The sequence below is a fragment of the Scyliorhinus torazame genome, chromosome 19 (genome assembly GCF_047496885.1).
Source record: "Scyliorhinus torazame isolate Kashiwa2021f chromosome 19, sScyTor2.1, whole genome shotgun sequence".
NCBI classification, from domain to species: Eukaryota; Metazoa; Chordata; class Chondrichthyes; order Carcharhiniformes; family Scyliorhinidae; genus Scyliorhinus; species Scyliorhinus torazame.
In genome coordinates, this window is record NC_092725.1 from 22,398,214 (window position 1) to 22,419,166 (window position 20,953).

At 48.4% G+C, this 20,953-nt stretch overlaps 1 protein-coding gene across 3 annotated transcripts in view; it reads left to right on the plus strand.

Annotated features, from left to right (window-relative positions):
• The first annotated feature begins 4,181 nt into the window (after window positions 1-4,181).
• LOC140396048 (sulfotransferase 1B1-like) overlaps window positions 4,182-20,953 on the plus strand; it is a 47,426-nt gene continuing 30,654 nt past the window's right edge. The window contains exons 1-2 of one of the 3 annotated variants that reach the window (XM_072484124.1): window positions 4,182-4,317; window positions 20,394-20,618. In XM_072484124.1, the coding sequence (XP_072340225.1) occupies window positions 20,450-20,618 (169 nt within the window). In that variant the 5' untranslated portion in view covers window positions 4,182-4,317; window positions 20,394-20,449. Of the gene's footprint in view, window positions 4,318-17,434; window positions 17,450-20,393; window positions 20,619-20,953 lie in introns of those variants that run through there. The other 2 variants (XM_072484125.1, XM_072484126.1) reach the window with 2 other exon arrangements.

Genomic DNA, 20,953 nt, shown 5'->3' on the forward strand with positions numbered 1-20,953 from the left:
ACTGACCCTCCGACAGTGCGGCACTCCCTCAGTACTGACCCTCCGACAGTGCGGAGCTCCCTCAATACTGACCCTCTGACAGTCCGGTGCTCCCTCAGTACTGACCCTCCGACAGTGCTGCGCTGCCTCAACACTGACCCTCAGACAGTGCGGTGCTCCCTCAGCACTGACCCTCAGACAGTGCGGATCTCCCTCAACACTGACCCTCTGACAGTGCGGTGCTCCCTCAGCACTGACCCTCAGACAGTCCGGATCTCACTCAGTACTGACCCTCAGACAGTGCGGTGCTCCCTCAGTATTGACACGCCCACAGTGCGGTTCTCCCTCAGTACTGACCCTCTGACAGTGCGGTGCTCCCTCAGCACTGACCCTCAGACACTGTGGCGCTCCCTCAGTACTGACCCTCAGACAGTGTGGTGCTCCCTCAGTACTGACGCTCCGACAGTGCAGTGCTCCCTTAGCACTGACCCTCAGACAGTGCGGTGCTCCCTCAGCACTGACCCTCCGACAGTGCGGCGCTCCCTCAGTACTGACCCTCTGACACTGCGGCACTCCCTCAGTACTGACCCTCTGACAGTGCGGTGCTCCCTCAGTACTGACCCTCAGACAGTGCGGTGCTCCCTCAGTACTGACGCTCCGACAGTGCGGCACTCTCTCAGCACTGACCATCAAGACAGTGCGACGCTCCCTCAGCACTGACCCTCAGACAGTGCGGTGCTCCCTCAGCTCTGGACCCTCAGACAGTGCGGTGCTCCCTTAACACAGACCCTCAGACAGTGCGGTGCTCCCTCAGCACTGGACCCTCAGACAGTGCGGTGCTCCCTCAACACTGACCCTCTGACAGTGCGGTGCTCCCTCAGTACTGACCCTCAGACAGTGCGGTGCTCCCTCAACACTGACCCTCTGACAGTGCGGTGCTCCCTCAGTACTGACCCTCTGACAGTGCGGTGCTCCCTCAGTACTGACCCTCTGACAGTGCGGTGCTCCCTCAGTACTGACCCTCCGACAGTGCGGATCTCCCTCAGTACTGACCCTCAGACAGTGCGGTGCTCCCTCAGTACTGACCCTCTGACAGTGCGGCACTCCCTCAGTACTGACCCTCTGACAGTGCGGTGCTCCCTCAGCACTGACCCTCTGACAGTGCGGTGCTCCCTCAGTACTGACCCTCAGACAGTGCGGTGCTCCCTCAGCACTGACCCTCTGACAGTGCGGTGCTCCCTCAGTACTGACCCTCAGACAGTGCCATGCTCCCTCAGCACTGACCCTCAGACAGTGCGGCACTCCCTCAGTACTGACCCTCTGACAGTGCGGTGCTCCCTCAGCACTGACCCTCAGACAGAGCGGTGCTCCCTCAGTACTGACCCTCCGACAGTGCGACACTCCCTCAGTACTGACCCTCAGACAGTGCGGCACTCCCTCAGTACTGACCCTCTGACAGTGCGGCGCTCCCTCAGTACTAACCCTCTGACAGTGCGGCACTCCCTCAATACTGACCCTCTGACAGTGCGGCGCTCCCTCAGTGCTGACCCTCTGACAGTGCGGCACTCCCTCAGTACTGACCCTCTGACAGTGCGGCGCTCCCTCAGTACTGACCCTCCGACAGTGCAGCACTCCCTCAGCACTGACCCTCTGACAGTGCGGCGCTCCCTCAGTACTGACCCTCTGACAGTACGGCGCTCCCTCAGCGCTGACCCTCTGACAGTGCGGCGCTCCCTCAGTACTGACCCTCTGACAGTGCGGCGCTCCCTCAGTACTGACCCTCCGACAGTGCGGCGCTCCCTCAGTACTGACCCTCTGACAGTGCGGCACTCCCTCAGTAATGACCCTCTGACAGTGCAGCACTCCCTCAGCACTGACCCTCTGACAGTGCGGCACTCCCTCAGTACTGACTCTCTGACAGTGCGGCACTCCCTCAGTATTGACCCTCTGACAGTGCGGTGCTCCCTCAGTACTGACCCTCTGACAGTGCGGCACTCCCTCAGTACTGACTCTCTGACAGTGCGGCACTCCCTCAGTACTGACCCTCTGACAGTGCGGTGCTCCCTCAGCACTGACCCTCTGACAGTGCGGCACTCCCTCAGCACTGACCCTCAGACAGTGCGGCGCTCCCTCAGTACTGACCCTCTGACAGTGCGGCGCTCCCTCAGTGCTGACCCTCAGACAGTGCGGCACTCCCTCAGTACTGACTCTCTGACAGTGCGGCACTCCCTCAGCACTGACCCTCTGACAGTGCGGCACTCCCTCAGTACTGACTCTCTGACAGTGCGGCACTCCCTCAGTACTGACCCTCTGACAGTGCGGTGCTCCCTCAGTACTGACCCTCTGACAGTGCGGCACTCCCTCAGTACTGACTCTCTGACAGTGCGGCACTCCCTCAGTACTGACCCTCTGACAGTGCGGTGCTCCCTCAGCACTGACCCTCTGACAGTGCGGCACTCCCTCAGCACTGACCCTCTGACAGTGCAGTGTTCCCTCAGTACTGACCCTCTGACAGTGCGGCACTCCCTCAGCACTGACCCTCAGACAGAGCGGTGCTCCCTCAGCACTGACCCTCAGACAGAGCGGTGCTCCCTCAGCACTGACCCTCAGACAGAGCGGTGCTCCCTCAGCACTGACATCGCCCATACGGTCTGCAGCAGTTCAGTAATGCCGCTCACCACCATCTTCTCAAGGGGCAACTTCTGACGGGCCAGTGACACTCACATCCCAGGTAACAATATAAACATTTCAGCAGGTCTGGCAGCACCTGTGGAGGGAAAAAGGGAGTTCATGTTTCGAGGCCGTACGAGCTGGAGGTAAAAATGTTTTGTGTTGTATAATTTGAAAGGGGTGATAGAGGAGGTGGAGCAGAATAGGAGGTCAGGGATAGGCTGGAGCTTCGGAAATATTGACAGACTCATGGACACAAGCTCAGCGTTCATGGTGACATTAAGGATTGAAGTCGGTCCTGATGGCAGCCGAAAGGTCAGTTCTCACTGAAAGCAAACCGAAGGAACAAGTGACAGGTGGCCCTGTGGCGGAGGGGCTTTATCCAACAAAGGGATTGAGCGGAAGGAGAAAGTTCACAATCCCATGTTGCTAATGTTGATGTTCCTCCAGTTTGTGGTGGGCTTCACTTTTCACATTTCCATTAACGGTCTGGCAGAAGGAGCTGAAGGCCCTGGTGCTCAGTTTGCAGATGATGCAAAGCTGTGCAGAGGGACAGGTAGAGTTGGCGAAGCAGTGGGGCTGCAGAAGGACCTGGGCAGGCTAGGAGAGCGGGCAATGAAGTGGCAGATGAAATACAATGTGGAAAAGTGTGAGATTGTGCACTTTGGTAGGAGGCCTGGACTATTTCCTAAATGGGGAAATGCTCAGGAAATCAGAAGCACAAAGGGACTTAGCAGTCCCAGTTCACGATTCTCTTCAGGTTAACGTGCAGGTTCAGTCGGCAGTTAGGAAGGCAAATGCAATGTCAGCATTCGTGTCGAGAGGGCTCGAATACAGGACCAGGGATGAGCGGGGATCTTATTGAAACTTACAGAACATTGAGAGGCCTGGATAGAGTGGACGTGGAGAGGATGTTTCCACCAGTAGGAGCGACTAGAACCTTAGGGCACAGCCCAGATTAAAGAGATGATCCTTTAAAACAGAGATGAGGAGGGATTTCTTCAGCCAGAAGGTGGTGAACCTGGGCATTGCTGCAGAGGGCTTTGGGGGCAAATCGCTGAGTGTCTTTAAGACAGAGATTAGATAGGTTCTTGATCAATAAGGGGATCTGGGGTTATGGGGAGAAGGCCGGAGAATGGGGATGAGAAAAATATCAGCCGTGATTGAATGGCGGAGCAGACTCGATGGGCCGAGTGGCCTAATTCTGCTCCTGTGTCTTATGGTCTTATTGGAGCAGGTCTGGGGCAGACATGTGGACATGAGAGCAAGATTCTGAGTGAAAATGTCGAGTGGCGGGGGGGTTGGGGGTCGATCTTACGGCTTAGTGAAGATATTCCGCAAACGGTCGCCCAGTCTGTGTTTAACCTTCCCAAAGTAGAGGAGAGCACATTGGGAGCAGTGATTTATTTCAGATTCCAAAGTTTACTTCGATGTCAACATAAGAATTTCCGTGTCCTGTTGCCTAGTGAATAATTAGTTGTGCGCGTGAAAACTGAGCTCTGGTCTCACACCCACACCAAACAACTCTGAAACACAAAAGCAGGGCATTTGTGATACCAACTTGGTTTTTCCTGTTCGTCCAGCTCTGGTATGTAACTAGCGTGAGACTGGTCCTCGGAACAGTCGTGTGGGACAGGAGAGTGAGGAGAACACACTGGGAAACTCAAGGTGAAGTGAATAGAATGTGTGTGAGTGTTAGAGAATGGTTCAGTGTGAGTGTGTCATGGAAAGTCTTTCTTCGTGTGTGTGTGTGTGAGAGATTGTGTGTGTGAGAGATTGTGTGGGTGAGAGATTGTGTGTGTGTGAGATTGTGTGGGTGAGAGATTGTGTGTGTGTGAGAGATTGTGTGTGTGAGAGATTGTGTGTGTGTGAGAGATTGTGTGTGTAAGAGATTGTGTGTGTGAGAGAGATTGTGTGGGTGAGAGATTGTGTGTGTGAGAGATTGTGTGTGTAAGACTGTGTGTGAGAGATTGTGTGTGTGAGAGATTGTGTGGGTGAGAGATTGAGTGTGTAAGACTGTGTGTGAGAGATTGTGTGTGTAAGAATGTGTGTGAGAGATTGTGTGGGTGAGAGATTGAGTGTGTAAGACTGTGTGTGAGAGATTGTGTGTGTAAGACTGTGTGTGAGAGATTGTGTGGGTGAGAGATTGTGTGTGTGAGAGATTGTGTGTGTGTGAGAGATTGTGTGTGTAAGAGATTGTGTGTGTGTGAGAGATTGTGTGGGTGAGAGATTGTGTGTGTGAGAGATTGTGTGTGTAAGACTGTGTGTGAGAGATTGTGTGTGAGAGAGATTGTGTGGGTGAGAGATTGAGTGTGTAAGACTGTGTGTGAGAGATTGTGTGTGTAAGACTGTGGGTGAGAGATTGTGTGGGTGAGAGATTGTGTGTGTGAGAGATTGTGTGGGTGAGAGATTGTGTGGGTGAGAGATTGTGTGTGTGAGAGATTGTGTGGGTGAGAGATTGTGTGTGTGAGAGAGATTGCGTGTGTGAGAGATTGTGTGGGTGAGAGATTGTGTGGGTGAGAGATTGTGTGTGTGTGAGAGATTGTGTGTGTAAGAGATTGTGTGTGTGAGAGAGATTGTGTGGGTGAGAGATTGTGTGTGTGAGAGATTGTGTGTGTAAAACTGTGTGTGAGAGATTGTGTGTGTGAGAGATTGTGTGTGTAAGACTGTGTGAGAGATTGTGTGTGTAAGACTGTGTGTGAGAGATTGTGTGAGTGAGAGATTGTGTGGGTGAGAGATTGTGTGTATGAGAGATTGTGTGTGTGAGAGATTGTGTGCGTGAGAGATTGTGTGGGTGAGAGATTGTGTGTGTGTGTGTAAGACTGTGTGTGAGAGATTGTGTGTGTGAGATTGTGTGGGTGAGAGATTGTGTGTGTAAGACTGTGTGTGAGAGATTGTGTGTGTAAGACTGTGTGTGAGATTGTGTGTGTGAGATATTGTGTGTGTGAGAGATTGTGTGTGTAAGACTGTGTGAGAGATTGTGTGTGTGAGATTGTGTGAGTGAGAGATTGTGTGGGTGAGAGCTTGTGTGTGTGAGAGATTGTGTGTGTGAGAGATTGTGTGTGTGAGAGATTGTGTGTATGAGAGATTGTGTGTGTGAGAGATTGTGTGTGTGAGGGATTGTGTGTGTGAGAGATTGTGTGTGTGAGAGATTGTGTGGGTGAGAGATTGTGTGGGGGAGAGATTGTGTGTGTGAGAGATTGTGTGCGTGAGAGATTGTGTGCGTGAGAGATTGTGTGTGTGAGAGATTGTGTGGGTGAGAGATTGTGTGGGTGAGAGATTGTGTGGGTGAGAGATTGTGTGTATGAGAGATTGTGTGTGTGTGTGAGATTGTGTGCGTGAGAGATTGTGTGTGTGAGAGATTGTGTGTGTGAGAGATTGTGTGTGTGAGAGATTGTGTGTGTGAGAGATTGTGTGTGTGAGAGATTGTGTGGGTGAGAGATTGTGTGTGTGTGAGATTGTGTGTGTGAGAGATTGTGTGTGTGAGATTGTGTGTGAGAGATTGTGTGTGTGAGAGATTGTGTGCGTGAGAGATTGTGTGCGTGAGAGATTGTGTGCGTGAGAGATTGTGTGTGTGAGAGATTGTGTGTGTGAGATTGTGTGTGTGAGATTGTGTGTGTGAGAGATTGTGTGTGTGAGATTGTGTGTGTGAGAGATTGTGTGCGTGAGAGATTGTGTGCGTGAGAGATTGTGTGCGTGAGAGATTGTGTGCGTGAGAGATTGTGTGTGAGAGATTGTATGTGTGAGAGATTGTGTGCGTGAGAGATTGTGTGCGTGAGAGATTATGTGCGTGAGAGATTGTATGTGTGAGAGATTGTGTGCGTGAGAGATTGTGTGCGTGAGAGATTGTGTGCGTGAGAGATTGTGTGCGTGAGAGATTGTGTGCATGAGAGATTGTGTGTGTGAGAGATTGTGTGTGCGTGAGAGATTGTGTGCGTGAGAGATTGTGTGCGTGAGAGATTGTGTGCGTGAGAGATTGTGTGCGTGAGAGTTTGTGTGCGTGAGAGATTGTGTGTGTGAGAGATTGTGTGTGTGAGAGATTGTGTGCGTGAGAGATTGTGTGTGTGAGAGATTGTGTGTGTGAGAGATTGTGTGTGTGAGAGATTGTGTGTGTGAGAGATTGTGTGCGTGAGAGATTGTGTGTGAGAGATTGTGTGTGTGAGAGAGATTGTGTGTGTGAGAGATTGTGTGTGTGAGAGATTGTGTGTGTGAGAGATTGTGTGTGTGAGAGATTGTGTGTGTGAGAGATTGTGTGTGTGAGAGATTGTGTGTGAGAGATTGTGTGTGTGAGAGATTGTGAGCGTGAGAGATTGTGTGCGTGAGAGATTGTGTGTGTGAGAGATTGTGTGCGTGAGAGATTGTGTGTGTGAGAGATTGTGTGTGTGAGAGATTGTGTGTGTGAGAGATTGTGTGTGTGAGAGAGTGTGTGTGTGAGAGATTGTGTGTGAGAGATTGTGTAGGTGAGAGATTGTGTGTGTGAGAGATTGTGTGTGTGAGAGATTGTGTGTGTGAGAGATTGTGTGTGTGAGAGATTGTGTGTGAGAGATTGTGTAGGTGAGAGATTGTGTGTGTGAGAGATTGTGTGTGTGAGAGATTGTGTGTGTGAGAGATTGTGTGTGTGAGAGATTGTGTGTGTGTGAGAGATTGTGTGTGTGAGAGATTGTGTGTGTGTGAGAGATTGTGTGTGTGAGAGATTGTGTGTGAGAGATTGTGTAGGTGAGAGATTGTGTGTGTGAGAGATTGTGTGTGTGAGAGATTGTGTGTGTGTGAGAGATTGTGTGTGTGAGAGATTGTGTGTGTGTGAGAGATTGTGTGTGTGAGAGATTGTGTGTGAGAGATTGTGTGTGTGAGAGATTGTGTGTGTGAGAGATTGTGTGTGAGAGATTGTGTAGGTGAGAGATTGTGTGTGTGAGAGATTGTGTGTGAGAGATTGTGTAGGTGAGAGATTGTGTGTGTGAGGGTTTGTGTGGGTGAGAGATTGTGTGTGTGAGGGTTTGTGTGTGTGAGAGATTGTGTGTGTGAGAGATTGTGTGTGAGAGATTGTGTAGGTGAGAGATTGTGTGTGTGAGAGATTGTGTGTGTGAGAGATTGTGTGTGTGAGAGATTGTGTGTGTGAGAGATTGTGTGTGTGTGAGAGATTGTGTGTGTGAGAGATTGTGTGTGTGTGAGAGATTGTGTGTGTGAGAGATTGTGTGTGAGAGATTGTGTAGGTGAGAGATTGTGTGTGTGAGAGATTGTGTGTGTGAGAGATTGTGTGTGTGTGAGAGATTGTGTGTGTGAGAGATTGTGTGTGTGTGAGAGATTGTGTGTGTGAGAGATTGTGTGTGAGAGATTGTGTGTGTGAGAGATTGTGTGTGTGAGAGATTGTGTGTGAGAGATTGTGTAGGTGAGAGATTGTGTGCGTGAGAGATTGTGTGTGTGAGAGATTGTGTGTGTGAGAGATTGTGTGTGTGAGAGATTGTGTGTGTGAGAGATTGTGTGCGTGAGAGATTGTGTGTGAGAGATTGTGTGTGTGAGAGAGATTGTGTGTGTGAGAGATTGTGTGTGTGAGAGATTGTGTGTGTGAGAGATTGTGTGTGTGAGAGATTGTGTGTGTGAGAGATTGTGTGTGTGAGAGATTGTGTGTGAGAGATTGTGTGTGTGAGAGATTGTGAGCGTGAGAGATTGTGTGCGTGAGAGATTGTGTGTGTGAGAGATTGTGTGCGTGAGAGATTGTGTGTGTGAGAGATTGTGTGTGTGAGAGATTGTGTGTGTGAGAGATTGTGTGTGTGAGAGAGTGTGTGTGTGAGAGATTGTGTGTGAGAGATTGTGTAGGTGAGAGATTGTGTGTGTGAGAGATTGTGTGTGTGAGAGATTGTGTGTGTGAGAGATTGTGTGTGTGAGAGATTGTGTGTGAGAGATTGTGTAGGTGAGAGATTGTGTGTGTGAGAGATTGTGTGTGTGAGAGATTGTGTGTGTGAGAGATTGTGTGTGTGAGAGATTGTGTGTGTGTGAGAGATTGTGTGTGTGAGAGATTGTGTGTGTGTGAGAGATTGTGTGTGTGAGAGATTGTGTGTGAGAGATTGTGTAGGTGAGAGATTGTGTGTGTGAGAGATTGTGTGTGTGAGAGATTGTGTGTGTGTGAGAGATTGTGTGTGTGAGAGATTGTGTGTGTGTGAGAGATTGTGTGTGTGAGAGATTGTGTGTGAGAGATTGTGTGTGTGAGAGATTGTGTGTGTGAGAGATTGTGTGTGAGAGATTGTGTAGGTGAGAGATTGTGTGTGTGAGAGATTGTGTGTGAGAGATTGTGTAGGTGAGAGATTGTGTGTGTGAGGGTTTGTGTGGGTGAGAGATTGGGCGGGATTCACCCGCAACTCGCTGGATGGCCCGACGCCAGCGCCCAGAGCGGAGTGAACCACTCCAGCATCGGGCCGACCGGAAGGTGTGGAATCCTCTGCACTTCCGGGGGCGAGGCCAGCGCCGGAGAGCTTGGCGCCACGTGGTTCCGCGCATGCGCAGACCGGCAGAGTGTTCCGTGCATGTGCAGGGGAGTTCTTCTCCGCGCCGGCCATGACGGAGCCCTACAGAGGCCGACGTGGTGGGCCGCGATCGCGGGTCAGGCCACCGTGCCCCCCCCCCAGGACCGGATCCCCCGGGGGCTCACCTAGCTGGCCTATAAGCCAGGTCTCGCCGTGATGGGTCATGTCCATTTCACGCCGGCGAGCCTAGCCAGGAAACAACCGGCGCGGCGTAAACTCTGCCCCCGCCCGAAACCCCCCCCCCCCCCCGGCGATTCTCCCCGCAGGATGGGCCGAGTGCCTGCCGAGTTAGGCCGAGTCCCACCGGCGGCGTTCTCGTTTGGTCCTACCCGGTGGGACCTCGGCGCTCATGTTGAGGGGGCCGGCATGGTGGGGGGGGAGGGGGCTATCCGACCCCAGTGGGGGCATCCACAGTGGCCTGGCCCGTGATCGGGGCCTACCGATCGGTGGGCGGGCTTATCCCGCTGGGGGCCTATGTTCCTCTGCACCGGGCCCCTGGAGCGCTCCGTCATGTTGCGTCGGGGCCGGTGCGGAGAAGGAACCCACGCACATGCGCGACCTCTCGCCGGCCGTATCGGGCATGCGTGGACCCAGGGGCGCCCGTTCTGATGCTTGTATCAGCAGCTGGAGCAGCGTGAGGCTCTCCAGGGCCGTGCTGGCCCCCTGTGCGGCGCAGAATCGCTGATCCGAGGGGCCAGATGACGGCGTCGTAAAATGCTCCGGCGTTTACAACAGCGTCAACACTTAGCCCCAGCATCGGAGAATCCCGCCCTGTGTGTGAGCGATACATAGAAACATACAGAGGAAATGGAAGCAGGAGGAGGCCATTCGGCCCCTCGAGTCTGTTCCACCATTCATTATGATCGCGGCTGATCATCAAGTTCAATACCCTGATCCCGCCTTCCCCCCATATCCCTTCATCCCAGAGCTATATCTAATTCCTGCTTGAAATTACACAACTTTTGTGGTAATGAATTCCATCATTTCTGTGGGAGTGAATTCCACAGATTCACCACTCTCTCTGGGTGAAGAAATTTCTCCTCACCTCAGTCCCAAAAGGTTTACCCCCTTATCCTCAATCTATGACCCCCCTAGTTCTGGACTCCCCCACCATCGGGAACATTCTTTCTGAATCTACCCTGCCTAATACCTGTTCGAATTTTATACGTTTCTAAGAGATTCCATCTCACTCTTCTAAATCCATTAAATATAACCTTAACCAATTTAGTCTCTCCTCATATGACAGTCCCGCCATCCCAGGAATCAGTCTGGTAAACCTTCGCTGCACTCCCTCCATAGCAAGAACATCCTTCCTTCCAGAGCAGGATAAGGATTGTCTGTGTGTGTGAGAGAGAGAGATTGTGTTTGAGTGTGTGTCTGTATGTCAAGGTGGGTGAGTGTGACAGTCTCTCTCTCTCTTTATCTCTGTCTCCCTCGGTCTCTCTTTTTCTCTCTCTGTCTCCCACTTTCTCTGTCTCTCCCTCTGTGAATCTCACTGTCTCTCTCCGTCTTTGTCTCTGTCACACTCTAACCTTCTCTCTGTCTCTCTTCACTTTGAATTTCTTTCTCTCCTCTCTTTCTATCACTTTCTCTGCTCTCTTTGTCTCTATGTGTCTCATTCTCTCTCATTCTCCCTGTGTGTCTCTCTTGTTCTCTCTCGGTCTCTCTCACTCGTTCACTCTCTCTGTCTCTCGTTCTCTCTCGTTCCCTCTCTCTCTCCCTCTCTGACTGTCGGTCTTAGAATGGCTTTTAGCAGTTCCTTAATATCAGTATCAAAATTAACAATTTACTTTGTCATTCGAATGCCTTCTTGAAGAACAAAGTGTGTGTGAGAGTGAACGTGTGAGTGTGAATCTGTGCGTGTGTGTGAGTTTGTGAATCAGTGTGTGTGTGTGAGTTTGTGAATCAATGTGTGTGTGAGTTTGTGAATCAATGTGTGTGTCTGAGTTTGTGAATCAGTGTGTGTGAGTTTGTGAATCAGTCTGTGTGTGTGACTTTGTGAATCAGTGTGTGTGTGAGTTTGTGAATCAGTGTGTGTGTGTGAGTTTGTGAATCAGTGTGTGTGAGTTTGTGAATCAGTGTGTGTGTGAGTTTGTGAATCAGTGTGTGTGTGAGTTTGTGAATCAGTGTGTGTGTGAGTTTGTGAATCAGTCTGTGTGTGTGAGTTTGTGAATCAGTGTGTGTGTGAGTTTGTGAATCAGTCTGTGTGTGTGAGTTGGTGAATCAGTGTGTGTATGAGTTTGTGAATCAGTGTGTGTGTGAGTTTGTGAATCAGTCTGTGTGTGTGAGTTTGTGACTCAGTCTGTGTGTGTGAGTTTGTGAATCAATGTGTGTGAGTTTGTGAATCAGTGTGTGTGTGAGTTTGTGAATCAATGTGTGTGTGAGTTTGTGAATCAGTGTGTGTGTGAGTTTGTGAATCAGTGTGTGTATGAGTTTGTGAATCAGTGTGTGTGTGAGTTTGTGAATCTGTGTGTGTGTGAGTTTGTGAATCAGTGTGTGTGTGTGAGATTGTGAATCAGTGTGTGTGAGTTTGTGAATCAGTGTGTGTGTGAGTTTGTGAATCAGTGTGTGTATGAGTTTGTGAATCAGTGTGTGTGAGTTTGTGAATCAGTGTGTGTGAGTTTGTGAATCAGTGTGTGTGTGAGTTTGTGAATCAGTGTGTGTATGAGTTTGTGAATCAGTGTGTGTGTGAGTTTGTGAATCAGTGTGTGTGTGAGTTTGTGAATCAGTGTGTGTATGAGTTTGTGAATCAGTGTGTATGTGAGTTTGTGAATCAGTGTGTGTGTGAGTTTGTGAATCATTGTGTGTGTAAGTTTGTGAATCAGTGTGTGTGTGAGTTTGTGAATCAGTGTGTGTGAGTTTGTGAATCAGTGTGTGTGTAAGTTTGTGAATCAGTCTGTGTGTGTGAGTTTGTGAATCAGTGTGTGTGTGAGTTTGTGAATCTGTGTGTGTGAGTTTGTGAATCAGTGTGTGTGTGAGTTTGTGAATCAATGTGTGTGAGTTTGTGAATCAATGTGTGTGAGTTTTTGAATCAGTGTGTGTGTGAGTTTGTGAATCAGTGTGTGTATGAGTTTGTGAATCAGTGTGTGTGTGAGTTTGTGAATCAGTGTGTGTGTGAGTTTGTGAATCAGTGTGTGTGTGTGAGTTTGTGAATCAGTGTGTGTGAGTTTGTGAATCAGTGTGTGTGTGAGTTTGTGAATCAGTGTGTGTGTGAGTTTGTGAATCAGTGTGTGTGTGAGTTTGTGAATCAGTCTGTGTGTGTGAGTTTGTGAATCAGTGTGTGTGTGAGTTTGTGAATCAGTCCGTGTGTGTGAGTTGGTGAATCAGTGTGTGTATGAGTTTGTGAATCAGTGTGTGTGTGAGTTTGTGAATCAGTCTGTGTGTGTGAGTTTGTGACTCAGTCTGTGTGTGTGAGTTTGTGAATCAATGTGTGTGAGTTTGTGAATCAGTGTGTGTGTGAGTTTGTGAATCAATGTGTGTGTGAGTTTGTGAATCAGTGTGTGTGTGAGTTTGTGAATCAGTGTGTGTATGAGTTTGTGAATCAGTGTGTGTGTGAGTTTGTGAATCTGTGTGTGTGTGAGTTTGTGAATCAGTGTGTGTGTGTGAGATTGTGAATCAGTGTGTGTGAGTTTGTGAATCAGTGCGTGTGTGAGTTTGTGAATCAGTGTGTGTATGAGTTTGTGAATCAGTGTGTGTGAGTTTGTGAATCAGTGTGTGTGAGTTTGTGAATCAGTGTGTGTGTGAGTTTGTGAATCAGTGTGTGTATGAGTTTGTGAATCAGTGTGTGTGTGAGTTTGTGAATCAATGTGTGTGAGTTTGTGAATCAGTGTGTGTGTGAGTTTGTGAATCAATGTGTGTGTGAGTTTGTGAATCAGTGTGTGTGTGAGTTTGTGAATCAGTGTGTGTATGAGTTTGTGAATCAGTGTGTGTGTGAGTTTGTGAATCTGTGTGTGTGTGAGTTTGTGAATCAGTGTGTGTGTGTGAGATTGTGAATCAGTGTGTGTGAGTTTGTGAATCAGTGTGTGTGTGAGTTTGTGAATCAGTGTGTGTATGAGTTTGTGAATCAGTGTGTGTGAGTTTGTGAATCAGTGTGTGTGAGTTTGTGAATCAGTGTGTGTGTGAGTTTGTGAATCAGTGTGTGTGTGAGTTTGTGAATCAGTGTGTGTATGAGTTTGTGAATCAGTGTGTGTGTGAGTTTGTGAATCAGTGTGTGTGTGAGTTTGTGAATCAGTGTGTATGTGAGTTTGTGAATCAGTGTGTGTGAGTTTGTGAATCATTGTGTGTGTAAGTTTGTGAATCAGTGTGTGTGTGAGTTTGTGAATCAGTGTGTGTGTGTGTTTGTGAATCAGTGTGTGTATGAGTTTGTGAATCATTGTGTGTGTAAGTTTGTGAATCAGTGTGTGTGTGAGTTTGTGAATCAGTGTGTGTGTGAGTTTGTGAATCAGTGAGTGTGTGAGTTTGGGAATCAGTGTGTGTGTGAGTTTGTGAATCAGTGTGTGTGTGAGTTTGTGAATCAGTGTGTGTGAGTTTGTGAATCAGTGTGTGTGTGAGTTTGTGAATCAGTGTGTGTGTTTGTGAATCAGTGTGTGTGTTTGTGAATCAGTGTGTGTGTGAGTTTGTGAATCAGTGTGTGTGTGTTTGTGAATCAGTGTGTGTATGAGTTTGTGAATCAGTGTGTGTGTGAGTTTGTGAATCAGTGTGTGTGTGAGTTTGTGAATCAGTGTGTATGAGTTTGTGAATCTGTGTGTGTGTGAGTTTGTGAATCAGTGTGTGTGTGAGTTTGTGACTCAGTGTGTATGTGAGTTTGTGAATCAATGTGTGTGAGTTTGTGAATCAGTGTGTGTGAGTTTGTGAATCAGTGTGTGTGAGTTTGTGAATCAGTGTGTGTGTGAGTTTGTGAATCAGTGTGTGTATGAGTTTGTGAATCAGTGTGTGTGAGTTTGTGAATCAGTGTGTGTGTGAGTTTGTGAATCAGTGTGTGTGTGAGTTTGTGAATCAGTGTGTGTGAGTTTGTGAATCAGTGTGTGTATGAGTTTGTGAATCAGTGTGTGTGTGAGTTTGTGAATCAGTGTGTGTGTGAGTTTGTGAATCAGTGTGTGTGTGTGTGAGTGCATGTGGGAGTGTGAATCAGTGTGTGTGTGTGTGAGTGCATGTGGGAGTGTGAATCAGTGTGTGTGTGTGTGTGAGTGCGTGTGGGAGTGTGAATCAGTGTCTGTGTGTGTGTGAGTGCATGTGGGAGTGTGAATCAGTGTGTGTGTGTGTGTGTGTGTGTGTGTGAGAGTGTGAATCAGTGTGTGTGTGTGTGAGTGCATGTGGGAGTGTGAATCAGTGTGTGTGTGTGTGTGTGAGTGCATGTGTGAGTGTGAATCAGTGTGTGTGTGTGTGTGAGTGTGTGAGAGTGTGAATCAGTGTGTGTGTGTGTGAGTGCATGTGGTAGTGTGAAACAGTGTGTGTGAGTGTGAGTGCATGTGGGAGTGTGAATCAGTGTGTGTGTGTGTGAGTGCATGTGGGAGTGTGAATCAGTGTGTGTGTGTGAGTGCATGTGGGAGTGTGAATCAGTGTGTGTGTGTGTGAGTGCATGTGGGAGTGTGAATCAGTGTGTGTGTGTGTGTGTGAGTGCATGTGGGAGTGTGAATCAGTGTGTGTGTGAGTTTGTGGATCAGTGTGTGTGAGTTTGTGAATTAGTGTGTAGGTGTGTGAGTTTGTGGATCAGTGTGTGTGTAAGTTTGTGAATTAATGTGTGTGTGAGTTTGTGAATCAGTGTGTTTGAGTTTGTGGATCAGTGTGTGTGTAAGTTTGTGAATTAGTGTGTAGGTGTGTGAGTTTGTGAATCAATGTGTGTGAGTTTGTGAATTAGTGTGTTAGTGTGTGTTTGTGGATCAGTGTGTGTGTGAGTTTGTGAATTAGTGTGTAGGTGTGTGAGTTTGTGAATCAGCGTGTGTGAGTTTGTGAATTAGTGTGTAGGTGTGTGAGTTTGTGGATCAGTGTGTGTGTGAGTTTGTGAATTAGTGTGTAGGTGTGTGAGTTTGTGAATCAGTGTGTGTGAGTTTGTGAATTAGTGTGTAGGTGTGTGAGTTTGTGGATCAGTGTGTGTGTGAGTTTGTGAATTAGTGTGTAGGTGTGTGAGTTTGTGGATCAGTGTGTGTGTGAGTTTGTGAATTAGTGTGTAGGTGTGTGAGTTTGTGAATCAGTGTGTGTGTGAGTTTGTGAATTTGTGTGTAGGTGTGTGAGTTTGTGGATCAGTGTGTGTGTGAGTTTGTGAATTAGTGTGTAGGTGTGTGAGTTTGTGAATCAGTGTGTGTGAGTTTGTGAATTAGTGTGTAGGTGTGTGAGTTTGTGGATCAGTGTGTGTGTGAGTTTGTGAATTAGTGTGTAGGTGTGTGAGTTTGTGAATCAGTGTGTGTGAGTTTGTGAATTAGTGTGTAGGTGTGTGAGTTTGTGGATCAGTGTGTGTGTGAGTTTGTGAATTAGTGTGTAGGTGTGTGAGTTTGTGAATCAGTGTGTGTGAGTTTGTGAATTAGTGTGTAGGTGTGTGAGTTTGTGAATCAGTGTGTGTTTGAGTTTGTGGATCAGTGTGTGTGTAAGTTTGTGAATTAGTGTGTAGGTGTGTGAGTTTGTGAATCAATGTGTGTGAGTTTGTGAATTAGTGTGTAGGTGTGTGTTTGTGGATCAGTGTGTGTGTGAGTTTGTGAATTAGTGTGTAGGTGTGTGAGTTTGTGAATCAGTGTGTGTGAGTTTGTGAATTAGTGTGTAGGTGTGTGAGTTTGTGGATCAGTGTGTGTGTGAGTTTGTGAATTAGTGTGTAGGTGTGTGAGTTTGTGAATCAGTGTGTGTGAGTTTGTGAATTAGTGTGTAGGTGTGTGAGTTTGTGGATCAGTGTGTGTGTGAGTTTGTGAATTAGTGTGTAGGTGTGTGAGTTTGTGGATCAGTGTGTGTGTGAGTTTGTGAATTAGTGTGTAGGTGTGTGAGTTTGTGAAACAGTGTGTGTGTGAGTTTGTGAATTTGTGTGTAGGTGTGTGAGTTTGTGGATCAGTGTGTGTTTGACAGAAGAGGAGGAGACCTCGGTGGAGGAGCTAAAGGGCAAGTGGGAGGAGGAGCTCGGGGAGGAGATAGATGGTGGTCTGTGGGCTGATGCCCTGAGTAGGGTTAATTCTTCCTTCTCTTGCGCCAGGCTCAGTTTAAAGTTGTTCACAGAGCGCATATGACATGGGTGAAGTTGAGTAAGTTCTTTGGGGTGGAGGACAGATGTGTGAGGTGCTCGGGGAGCCCAGCAAATCACGTCCATATGTTCTGGTCATGCCCGGCACTGGATGGGTTTTGGAGGGGTTTTGCGAGGACTATGTCCAAGGTGGTGAACGCCCGGGTCAAGCCGAGCTGGGGATTGGCATTATTTGGGGTATCGGATGAGCCGGGAGTGCAGGAGGCGAAAGAGGCCGGTATTCTGGCCTTTGCGTCCCTGGTAGCCTGGCGGAGGATTTTGTTACTGTGGAAAGATGCGAAGCCCCCCCAGCGTGGAAGCTTGGATCAATGACATGGCAGGGTTCATCAAGCTGGCGAGGGATTTTGTTTCTTCTGGGGTGGCGTTTGGGTTAGGGTGGGGTGTTTCCCTCTTTGTGTTTTTATATGGGGGGTGATTGTAGTTTGGGGAAATTCGATGTATAATTCTTGCGGGTTGGGTTCTTATGTCCTTGTTTCTTTTTTCTGTAGGGGGGGGTTTGTTGAAAATCTGTTGAAAATTTGAATAAAGATATTTAAAAGAAAAAAAAGACGGAGATAGATAGGTTCTTGATTAATAAGGGGATCAGGGGTTCTGGGGAGAAGGCCGGAGAATGGGGATGAGAAAAATATCAGCCGTGATTGAATGGCGGAGCAGACTCGATGGGCCGAGTGGCCTAATTCTGCTCCTGTGTCTTATGGTCTTATTGGAGCAGGTCAGGGGCAGACATGTGGACATGAGAGCAAGTTTCTGAGTGAAAATGTCGAGTGGCGGGGAGGTTGGGGGTCGATCTTACGGCTTAGTGAAGATATTCCGCAAACGGTCGCCCAGTCTGTGTTTAACCTTCCCAAAGTAGAGGAGAGCACATTGGGAGCAGTGATTTATTTCAGATTCCAAAGTTTACTTCGATGTCAACATAAAAATTTCCGTGTCCTGTTGCCTAGTGAGTAATTAGTTGTGCGCGTGAAAACTGAGCTCTGGTCTCACACCCACACCAAACAACTCTGAAACACAAAAGCAGAATGATTGTGATACCAACTTGGCTTTTCCTGTTCGTCCAGCTCTGGTATGTAACTAGCGTGAGACTGGTCCTCGGACTGGGAGTGTGAATCAGTGTGTGTGTGTGTGTGTGTGTGTGTGAGTGCATGTGGGAGTGTGAATCAGTGTGTGTGTGTGTGAGTGCATGTGGGAGTGTGAATCAGTGTGTGTGTGTGAGTGTGAGTGCATGTGAGAGTGTGAATCAGTGTGTATGTGTGTGAGTGCATGTGGGAGTGTGAATCAGTGTGTGTGTGTGTGTGTGTGTGTGTGGGAGTGTGAAAGAGTGTGTGTGTGAGTGAGTACATGTGGGAGTGTGAATCAGTGTGTGTGTGAGTGCATGTGGGAGTGTGAATCAGTGTGTGTGTGTGTGAGTGCATGTGGGAGTGTGAATCAGTGTGTGAGTGTGAGTGCATGTGGGAGTGTGAATCAGTGTGTGTGTGTGTGTGTGTGAGAGTGCGTGTGGGAGTGTGAATCAGTGTGTGTGTGTGTGAGTGCATGTGGGAGTGTGAATCAGTGTGTGTGTGTGAGTGCATGTGGAAGTGTGAATCAGTGTGTGTGTGAGTGCATGTGGGAGTGTGAATCAGTGTGTGTGTGTGTGTGTGTGAGTGTGGGAGTGTGAATCAGTGTGTGTGTGTGTGTGAGTGCGTGTGGGAGTGTGAATCAGTGTGTGTGTGTGAGTGCATGTGGGAGTGTGAATCAGTGTGTGTGTGTGTGTGTGTGTGAGTGCATGTGGGAGTGTGAATCAGTGTGTGTGTGAGTGCATGTGGGAGTGTGAATCAGTGTGTGTGTGTGTGTGTGTGAGTGCATGTGTGAGTGTGAATCAGTGTGTGTGTGTGTGAGTGCATGTGGGAGTGTGAGTCAGTGTGTGTGTGTGTGAGTGAGTGCATGTGTGAGTGTGAATCAGTGTGTGTGTGTGTGAGTGCATGTGGGAGTGTGAATCAGTGTGTGTGTGTGTGTGTGAGTGCATGTGTGAGTGTGAATCAGTGTGTGTGTGTGTGAGTGCATGTGGGAGTGTGAATCAGTGTGTGTGTGTGAGTGTGAGTGCATGTGGGAGTGTGAATCAGTGTGTGTGTGTGAGTGTGAGTGCATGTGGGAGTGTGAATCAGTGTGTGTGTGTGTGTGTGAGTGCATGTGGGAGTGTGAATCAGTGTGTGTGTGTGAGTGTGAGTGCATGTGGGAGTGTGAATAAGTGTGTGTGTGTGTGAGTGCGTGTGGGAGTGTAAATCAGTGTGTGTGTGTGTGTGTGTGTGTGAGAGTGTGAATCAGTGTGTGTGTGTGTGTGAGTGCGTGTGGGAGTGTGAATCAATGTGTGTGTGTGTGTGTGTGTGTGTGTGAGTGTGAATCAGTGTGTGTGTGTGTGAGAGAGAGAGTGCATGTGGTAGTGTGAATCAGTGTGTGTGTGTGAGTGCATGTGTGAGTGTGAATCAGTGTGTGTGTGTGTGTGAGTGCATGTGGGAGTGTGAATCAGTGTGTGTGTGTGTGAGTGCATGTGGGAGTGTGAATCAGTGTGTGTGTGTGAGTGTGAGTGCATGTGGGAGTGTGAATCAGTGTGTGTGTGTGTGTGTGAGTGCATGTGGGAGTGTGAATCAGTGTGTGTGTGAGTGTGAGTGCATGTGGGAGTGTGAATAAGTGTGTGTGTGTGTGAGTGCGTGTGGGAGTGTAAATCAGTGTGTGTGTGTGTGTGTGTGTGAGTGTGAATCAGTGTGTGTGTGTGTGTGAGTGCGTGTGGGAGTGTGAATCAATGTGTGTGTGTGTGTGTGTGTGTGAGTGTGAATCAGTGTGTGTGTGTGTGAGAGAGAGAGTGCATGTGGTAGTGTGAATCAGTGTGTGTGTGTGTGTGTGAGTGCATGTGGGAGTGTGAATCAGTGTGAGTGTGTGTGAGTGCATGTGGGGGGGTGAATCAGTGTGTGTGTGTGTGTGTGAGTGCATGTGGGAGTGTGAATCAGTGTGTGTGTGTGTGTGCAAGAGTGTGTGCGAGTGTCCAGGAGTCTGAGTGTGTGTAATTGTGTGTGAGAGTATGCCTGTGTGAGGGGCAGTCTGTATGTGTTTGTGATTGTGTGAGGGTGTGTGTGTGAGCATGTGTGTGAGTTTGTGTCAGTGTGTGTGTTTGTAATTATGTGTGAGTGTGTGTACGTGAATCTTGTGTATGTGTGTGAGTATGTGTGTGAGAATGAGTGTGTTGTGTGTATGTGAGTGTGTGTGTATGTGAGTGAGTGTGTGAGTTAGTGTGTGTGTATGTATGTGAAAGTGCATGTATGTGTGTGTGAGAGTGCGAGTGTGTGTGTATGTGAGTTTGTGTGTATGAGTGAGTGTGTATCTAATTGTGTGCATGTGAGTGTGCGTATGTGAGTGTGTGTATATCTGTGTGTGTGTGCATCTGAGTGTGTGAACGTGTGTGTGAGTGTGAGCGAGTATCTGAGTATGTGTGGGTGAGTGTGGACATGTGTGTGAGCGTGAGTGTGTGAGCATGTGTGAGTGTGTTTTTGTATGTGAGTGTGTGTGTCAGTATGAGCGTGTGTGAGTTTGTGTGTGTATGTGAGTTTGTGTGTGTGAGCGTGTGTGTATGTGAATGTGAGCGTGTATCTGAGAGTGTGAGTGTATCGGAGTGTGTGTGTGAGCAGGTATCTATGAGTATGTGTGTGTCAGTGTGTGTGAGTGCGAGAGTGTGTGTCAGTGTATGTGAGTGTGAGAATGTGTGTGTCAGTGTGAGTGTATGTGAGTGTGTGTGTGATAATCTGTGTGTGTCAGTTTGTCAGTGTGTGTGTGAGAGTGTGTATTTCACTGTGTATGGGTGTATATTTGAGGATGTCTGTAATGGTGTGAGTGTAACTGTATCTTAGTGAGTGCTGTCACTGTCTTATTGGAGACTCTCTAACTCTCCTGCTCCCATCGCTGCGTTGCACAATTTTCACTCTGCCAAGTTCCAAAGTGCATGGTTTGCGGAATCTCCTTTCAATTCTTGTGTGTGACAGGCAGACCAGGAAGCAGGCGTCAGAAGAGAGCGAGGACCCGGAGTCAGCTGACTAACATGTCGAGGCACAATGGGCCAGGGGGAGGCAGCGCTGAGCTCCAGAGGCCGAAACTTGTGCCCTTGCATGGCGTTCCCATGTCGGACATCTTTCTGGAGAACTGGGAGGCTGTGGAGAAATTCCAGGCAGATCCCCAGGACCTTCTGATTGCTACCTATCCCAAAGCAGGTGACGGCCGCGTTAGAACATGGTTCTGGAAATTTATATTCATGTGTGCGTCAGGCATAAGTTACAGCTTTAAGTTTACTTTTCAACTTGAAGATTGATCTTAATTTATCTTTCTGTAGTCGCATGTTGAGGAAACTTGAGTTTTAATTTCATTTGAAACGTTGCCTGCATTTCAATGAGGTTTTACGACCCTGAAAGTAGGGGGGGGGGAGGAGAATGATGCTGTTGCCCAGCAACAGGGGGCCCACAGAGACAGAACAAAGCAGTTTCAGTTCAGTTGCAAGAGAACGACCCAGATGGAAACGGGTTCACAGAAAGCGTGGAGACGGGCGGGA